The 8,115-nt window shown below is 41.6% G+C and overlaps 1 protein-coding gene across 5 annotated transcripts in view; it reads left to right on the plus strand.

The window, feature by feature from the left end:
* Positions 1-8,115, plus strand: part of LOC101856525 (5-aminolevulinate synthase, erythroid-specific, mitochondrial) — a 73,164-nt gene that overhangs the window by 52,431 nt on the left and 12,618 nt on the right. For all 5 annotated transcript variants that reach the window (XM_013086180.2, XM_005104925.3, XM_013086181.2 and 2 more), the window contains exons 3-7: positions 4,016-4,230; positions 5,183-5,338; positions 5,927-6,143; positions 6,847-7,031; positions 7,877-8,056. In XM_013086180.2, coding sequence (XP_012941634.1) covers positions 4,083-4,230; positions 5,183-5,338; positions 5,927-6,143; positions 6,847-7,031; positions 7,877-8,056 — 886 coding nt within the window. In that variant the 5' untranslated portion in view covers positions 4,016-4,082. The remainder of the gene's footprint in view (positions 1-4,015; positions 4,231-5,182; positions 5,339-5,926; positions 6,144-6,846; positions 7,032-7,876; positions 8,057-8,115) is intronic.

The raw sequence follows: 8,115 nt of genomic DNA on the forward strand, positions 1-8,115 counted from the left end.
CCGTCCCCTTTTTTATTTTTGGTTCCAACAACAACCCTATGCCCTCCTCCTTTCTCAACCAACAACCCAATTACACCCCCTACCCTTTTTTTTTTCCCTTTTTCCATCAACAACCATATCCCCTCTCCTTTTTGTTCCATCAACAACCCTACCTCCCCTCTTTTTTCCACCAACTTTTTTTTTTTCTCTACCAACAACCCAAGGCCTACCACCCTCATTCCCTCCATTTTCCCTCGAATCAATAGGCAGCAGGATATGATTGGCCGGAAGGAGGCGCCGCCCTGTCATCCCACGTGACATCTGTGACGTGTGAGGTGGCTTGTGGGTCGTGCAAAAGTCTGCAAGGCGTCCTGTGTCGTAGCCTCTGGGCTTGTCACTGTGCCTTAGCCCTACTTGACGTCGATATTCACAATAATCATAATAATAATATTGTAACAAATAGGGGTTTTGTTTCTGTTTGTTTGTGTGCTGTTGTTGATGCTTTTTTTCTTTGTTGAGGAATAAGTGCATCGAATATCACTTCAATCATTTGATAAGCGTCTGGGCGATTGCCTGGTGTGTTGGAAATGATGACTTCAAATTTGTTTTCTTCCTATATTCATTTTTGTTCGTCAGGTTGGGTTTTGGGTTTGTTTGTTTTTTGCCTGGGGTGTAGGTGGTGGTTTGGGGGGTGGGGGGTATGTAATAAATAAAAAAACAAACAGACTTTTCTGCTGTTGCTGCTCCGATTTGATCTCTTCATTTATTTTCGAGTGTGGCAGTCAAGTTCAAAGATGGGTTGTTGTTGTTTTTTGGACGTGGGTTTGTTGGGCGTTTGGGGTAAAAGCATCGAGGACGCGCATTCTGGTTAGTAGACAACGATTGAAGGCGCCATGTTTTGGGGCGGGCCACTATTTTAAAAAAAGAACCTTACTAACTCCGTTATTCGTACGCGGGTGGTTGAAGGGCGCCGCTGGTAGGTCCTACTTCTTTACTTTCTCTCTGTTGTTTCTGTCTGTCTGTCTGTGTTACTTTTCCCCAGCACTAAATGACCATTATTGTGTCGATGCGCTTCTCGTTACTCAAACGAACGTTATTCGTAGAGGTTTTTCAACTGTTTTTCTTAATCTGAAACATGCATGCTGTGGCATAATAGAGCAACTCTGTTCTGATTTATCAATGATGGTTCGAAATATGCCTGAACATTGCGGATGGTTAGAGGTCGCCACTGGTGGTAGGTCCTACTTCTTTACTTTCTGTCTGTTGTTTATGTCTGTCCGTCTTACTTTTTCTCAGCACTAAACGACCATTACTGTATCGATGTGCTTCTGTTTACTCGGGCAAATAAACAACATTTGCCATTGGTCTGTTTCTGATCGGACTTAGTATTAGTACTATTAGGCCTACTATGTGCTTGTTACGTCCCTACAGAGTTGAGAGGTCGGGTGACAGATGTGGTATTAGAAGCGCCTGCAGCGTCTTTCGTGAGCTTAGCCTTGCGCCCTGCTGGCAAGCGCTGCTTGTGACAATGACGAACTATGATGATGAATCGGACTTTGCTCTTTTTTTACCAACCCCCCCCCCCCCCCCCCCACTTTTTCCTCCCTTTCCTGCCGTCTTCCTTTTTTCTTTCTTTCTATCTATCTTTCTTCCTTCTTTCTTTCTTTAAAAACCGTGAAGGACGGGAGTCACTTGTCGGCCAAGTCCTACTTCTTTCCCTCCCTGATTTTTTGTTTTGTTTTGTTTTTGTTATCTAGGTTTCTCTCTGTCTTGATTCTGCCGGATACGAAAAGACCATTGTTGTGTCGATGTGCCTATCTTTACTCAAACAAGCCTCCAAGACCTAAAACATTCCCCACTTGACGGCAAAAAAAAAGAAGACTCTTACCTCTTTTTGACGTTCGTTGCGCAACAGATAAGATTGAACTTTTTAAAAAAGGTCCCCATATATTTTGTTATCTTGCAGTTACATCAGTTTGGGAAATCAAATAAAAGCTAAACCGGATAGATATAAGCGCAAACTTTACACATCAGCTGTTAAAGTCAGGGAAACTTCTTCTGCATGTGGATGTGGAGCGTTTAACGCATGCAGAAACAAGTCCGTATTGTCAAAAGCAATCTGCACGAGATACACACGTAAAACACGCCACTCTCACTTTCTTTTCACTCTCTCTCTCTCTCTTTCTCTCTCTCTCTCTCTCTCTCTCTCTCTCTTTCTCTCTTTCTCCCTCTCCCTTTCTCTCTCTTCTCTCTCTCTCTCTCTCTCTCTCTCTCTCTCTCTCTCTCTCTCTCTCTCTCTCTCTTTCTCTCTCTCTCTCCTCTCTGTGCATGTGTTGGTGAGCATTTTACACGAAATCTGGTCATGTGGCTCTGAGGCAACGCGTTCAGCAATTAAGTCTAACAATAAATAGATCTAGATAATCTAGATCTATGCCTTAACGATCTAGTATATAACGTGATAAATGCGTTTGACAAATACGCCGGTAGAATATATACAGTACAAGGGGGTGCGAAAGTAAGTATACAGTATGTATTACACCATTGTCGTCATTATAATTAATTCATTAAAGTTATTGGAGGAGTGAGTGGATACCGAGGGCAAACAGTCTGAATATCTGAGGGATCAAGGCTGAGCCTGTTATTTCATGTAGTAATGTGCAATACTATTCTTTTGTGTTTAGGTAGTAAATGCAGTGAGTAAATGTATTTGTTTTATTTTTCTTAAGTTTGCGCTTTTTTATTTGTAGTTGCGAGTTGCCTTCAGGGCCCACCGTGACCTCCTGTACTTTTGCATCTCTATCTACATGGTCGCCGCGTCCTCATAATGTGATCACCGTTTCAGCAGCTTGAAACGCCTTGTGGCGTGAACACAGTGACCGGCTTTTCCACACATGTGGGCAAAGTAATTGAAGTTTAGAGGGCTTATGTAGATGTTGCGGATTGCGTCTTTAATGAAGCTGGCTGGTTGTCTGTTTTGTGCGGGGGGAACCCCCCCTCCACCCACACACATTTTTTACAGAGCTAAAATAAATCTGTAGGCTATCCAGAGGATGTAGTAAGGATTTTGATAATCAAAATTACAAAAAGCTGTCTTTATTTAATTCACTTTGAAATAGATTAAAGAAGTGATAGCTGTAATATTAAACCCAATTCAGTGTGATGTAGTAACACTTTAAGTTCATTTTTTTTTAAAATAATAGAAAGTTTGATAGCTACAGTGTTAAATTTAGAGTTGTAGCCTATTTGTTCATCTTGAAATTATTCATTTTCTGCGTCATCTCTTTTCCTGACATACCTAATTTTATTACTTTTCTCGTCTCGTCTCCTTTGATCTTCAGATATTCATCTTAAATCCTTTGCTTTTCAAGACAAGATATTTTCTCTTTTTTTTTATTGCATTGGATTGTATTTAGACTCAACATACACTCAAAAAGAACGGAGAACTAGTTCTAGATCTAGCTGGCATACAAAAAATAGTCAAAATATGCGTAGTTTTGTGAATTCCATTTATTTGCTTCCTTTGTCCGGTAATGGGGTGATCATCATTATCATCGTTGTCGTCATCGTTTGACTGTCTTGTTATAACTATCCAACATTGTCATCTTCATTTGCACTGGCAGCTGTACTGTATAGTAGATGTAAAATGTGAATGCAAAAGTAACATGAGCTATCCTTTGCCCTCATCAGCATCACCATCATCGTCATCATCATCAGCATCATTACCTTTACCATTATTATCTTTGTCATCATTATTATTGTCATCATCATTGCCATTGTACAGCAGTGGCAGCAGCACAATGAAGTCATCATCATCATCTTCATCATCATCATCATCATCATCATCATCATCGTCATCATCATCGTCATCATCATCATCATCATCATCATCATCATCATCATCATCATCATCATCATCGTCATCATCATTGTCGTTATTGTCATTGCACAGCAGCAGCAGCAGCAGCAGCAATGAAAACTGTCCCATAGTATTACCCTTACAATACAAGTAACGTTTGATGAACCCTTCTGCCCTCAGACAATCAGTCACGTTTGATTAAGACGGACCAAACACCCTCATCGACAGCATCATCTGCACTACCGTCATGAAGGCTTCCGCTTGCACGTTCCTCAACCGTTTCTCGGTGAGCAGCATCCGGCAGTATGCCCCGCTGTTCCTCAACTACATGGACAAGTGCCCCGTCATGAAGCACCACCACAGCCGCCTGCAGAGCACCGTCAGCAACGAGAATGGTACGCAGAGAATTTTCGTAGTACAATCGATATTCTGACGTATGCTGACAAAACGAGGAAAACGCATTTTAAAAATTCACAGTAGTTTGGTGTAAAAAAACAGCATTTTGTCAGCGTTACCAGAAAAGAAAAGGCATTTTTCCTAAATTTGAATTCAAATTTTATTCAGAAACTAGTAACAGTTTCACTTTGATTTTTGTTTTTTTACTTTTAGATATTTATTTTTTAGTTTAAATTCTATGTATGTTCCTCATCTTTAAAAACATTTGTTTTTTTTAAGGGGGTGGGGTGGGGTAGGGTGGGGGTTAGAGGGAAGGACATTTATTGTCTTTATTTTTAAAATATTTTTAATTTTACATTTCTTGCATTGCAATTTAGGTAGTTTTTTTAAACATTGGATTTGAATGTCGTTGTTGTTTCAATGCCATGTTCTAAAAAAGAAGTTGGCACTTTTAAGTCCCATCTATATGAGATATGATGACAGGGCGTCTCCTCTATAGCAAGTAAAGGTCAAAGAGAGCTGGTACCATTGTGTGTTTTGTCAAGTGGCCAAATTTTTCATAGATAGATACAGGGTTTGCAGTGACTGATATGGGTGATCACATCTGATTGTCTTTATTTATTCTTTATTTTTTTATGTTTTATTTCATGACCTTTAATTTCTTAATCTTATTTCTTTATTGATTTGATAACTGATATATGTCTTTATTTATTCTTTATTTTTTTATGTTTTATTTCATGACCTTTAATTTCTTAATCTTATTTCTTTATTGATTTGATAACTGATATAGTTTTGTTTCCTGGATGGAAGGGGCAGATAGTGCTGGTCAGCTGTTCTTTGTTGAAATATTTTTCTTCATGCTTGTCTTCTTTCTTTTGTTTGCTTGTTTTTTTCTGTCACAGTTCATTTGAAATATAAATTTCTCCCCCCACTCCCTTCCCCCCTGTTTAGCTGCCCCAGCCCAGGCGTCTGAAGAGGAAGTGGCCAAGTGCCCGTTCCTGACCAGCAATGACGTGACCTTGACCAAGGCCAGCGAGAGCATCCAAGAGGACACCATTGACCGCCAGCAGCTGCTGGACCTCAAGCCTGATGAGATCAAGACTACTGGTACGTAGGGAAACATTTCAGCGTCTGCTGCCAACTGGCGTCTGTGGTGGAACGGTTAGGCGCTTCGTTGTCGTTCGCAGGAGACCTGAGCTCGAAGCCCGAATCGGAAGGAAATAAATTTTTTTTGGAGTATATTAGTCTTTCTACTGTAATGTTGTATCCCTGTCAGCCTGGGTTAGCCCTGACAGGCTAGGTCCTTAATGGTCTAAATTGTGGTAGGTAAAGACACCTGCTTTTGAAAAATTTATTTTTTTAACACATTCATCCTTTTGAAACGAATCTGTTCAAGATGAGCTCCCATTGCCAAGAGGAAAATTGGTCATCATAGACAGGTGGTTCTCTTGGACACTGTCATTAAAGTATTAAAAAAACAGGGGGGGAGAAGGAGGCAGTGCCTGTTTGTCTTGGACAGATGGTCATTAGAGTCGGTTCATGGGTGGTTGGCGGGTACCCTGGTGTGGTTTATTACTCTCTTGTAATGCCTCTAATCTACTGCACCTATAGGACGTAATTGTGTTGCAAATGCCGTAAAACACTTTTACGAAAACAAGAGCGGGTTGGATTGCATTTTGAAATGTTTGTTTCCAGAGGACACCAAGTTCTTCAACTATGATGGCTTCTTCAGCAAGCAGCTGCAGAAGAAAAAGGATGAGCACACCTACCGCGTGTTCAAGAAGGTGATGCGCGACGCGTCGTCGTTTCCGCACGCCTACGAGCACTCGAAGGGAGAGAAGGACATCACGGTGTGGTGCAGCAACGACTACCTGGGCATGAGCTGGCACCCGAAGGTCAAGGCCGCAGTCAGGTGAGGGTGTGACTCTGGTCTGGTGTGTAATGTGTGTCTGTCATTGTGGGTGGGTCTTTGTGTGTCTGGGTGTGATTGTCTGTTGGTGTACATCTGTGTCGTGTGTGTGTGTGTCTGTGTGTTTGTGGCTGTCCTGTCTGGGGTTGTGGGTGGTTTGCGGGTGCTCTGGTGTGGTTTGCTTCTTCTTTCCTATCAAACATCTATCGTCTTTATCTCCCCTCCTTCTTTTTTATGCTTGTTGCTCTCTTGTAACACCTCTAATTTTTGACACTTATATGACCTACAATTTGCTCAGAATGAAATTCTTTGCTTCACATGCTTTTGTGGAGTCATGTCTTTATCAAACGTAAGCAACATATCTGGGGGTGGGTTTTCTGTTCTCAGCGGGTGGTTGGAGGGCACCATTGGCAGGTCCTACTATTTTTCTTTTCCTATTTTGTTTCTGTCTGTCCGTCTTACTTTTCCCCAGCATTAAATGACCATCATTATATCGATGTGCTTCTGTTTACTCAAAGAAATTTAGATCAAACAAATGTGGGTGGTTAGCGGGTGGTCTGGTGTGGTTTGCTCCTTCTTTCCTATCAAACATCTTTTGTCCTGATCTCCCGTCCTTTTTTTTTGTGTTTGTTACTCTCGTGTAACGCCAAGTGCCGTAAAACTCTTTACTGAAACTAAACTTACTCAAACAAATTTCTGTTCTCAGTTCGGCTCTATCGAAGCATGGAGCGGGCTCAGGAGGCACTCGTAACATCTCAGGAAATTCCCCGTTGCACGAGAACTTGGAGGCGGAGCTAGCCAAACTGCATCAGAAGGAGGCGGGGCTTGTATTCACCTCTTGCTACGTGGCCAATGACACAACGCTCTTCACTCTAGGCAAGCAACTCCCTGGTGAGTGAAGAGAAGAGTTGTCTAAGTGTTTCTTAACCCCTTTTTGAACCCAACAGATTTCTCAATTTAATGCACCCAATTTGAGGGTGTTAAACTTAAAAGGGCTATATTTCAGTCAACTATTTAAGTATTTGTTTGTGTGTGTCAGCACTCGAACTGTTTGTAATTGGACAGAGAATCACTTTTATTAAAACTATAAAAACGTCATATTATGTTTTCCTTCCTCCGTCTCCAGAAAAGGAAAAAAAAACAAGTTTGCATGTATTATTTTTAGATAGTTGGCGGGTGCTCTGGTGTGGTTTACTCGTTCTTTCCAATCAAATATCTACGGTCATGATCTTTCCTCCTTCTTTTTTATGTTTGTCACTCACTTGCAACACCTCTAATCTATGGCACTTGTATGACTTAATGTGTTGCAAGTGTCACAAAACTCTTCAGGGTGCCACTGGTAGGTCCTACTTCTTTACTTTCCCTGTGTTGTTTCTGTCTGTCGGTCTTACTTTTTCCCAGCACTAAATGGACATTAATGTGTCGATGTGCTTCTCTTTACTTAAGCAAACAAACAAACAAAACTTTTACTAAAACTTATTTATTTTCCGTCCCCTTTTCCCAGCACTAAATGACCGTTATTGTGTCGATGTGCTTCTCTTTACTGAACACTTTGCCGCTTCATCTCGCCGATGGGCGATGTTTACCACCCAGTTTCTTTGGATTTTGCCCAAAATGCCTTTGCCTTTGGTGGCAAGGGTTTTTACTATGAGCTTTGTGATGGCAAAGTGTTAAACAAACAAACTCTTACTAAAAGTAATTTATTTTCCCCACTCCCTCCCTCCTTCTGTGTCCAGGCATGCACTTCTTCTCTGACGCGGGCAACCACGCATCCATGATCCAGGGCATCCGTACCAGCATGGCCAAGAAGCACGTGTTCCGTCACAACGACCCAGAGCACCTGGAGGAGATGCTGCAGAAGGTGGACCCACTCACCCCCAAAGTGGTGGCCTTCGAGACGGTGCACTCCATGGATGGTGAGTTGAGGGATAGCTGGTCACAGTTACAGCAGCTCCTTTTCTTTTTTTTTTTTTTT

Source organism: Aplysia californica, unplaced genomic scaffold (genome assembly GCF_000002075.1).
Source record: "Aplysia californica isolate F4 #8 unplaced genomic scaffold, AplCal3.0 scaffold00442, whole genome shotgun sequence".
In the NCBI taxonomy this organism is placed as follows: domain Eukaryota; kingdom Metazoa; phylum Mollusca; class Gastropoda; order Aplysiida; family Aplysiidae; genus Aplysia; species Aplysia californica.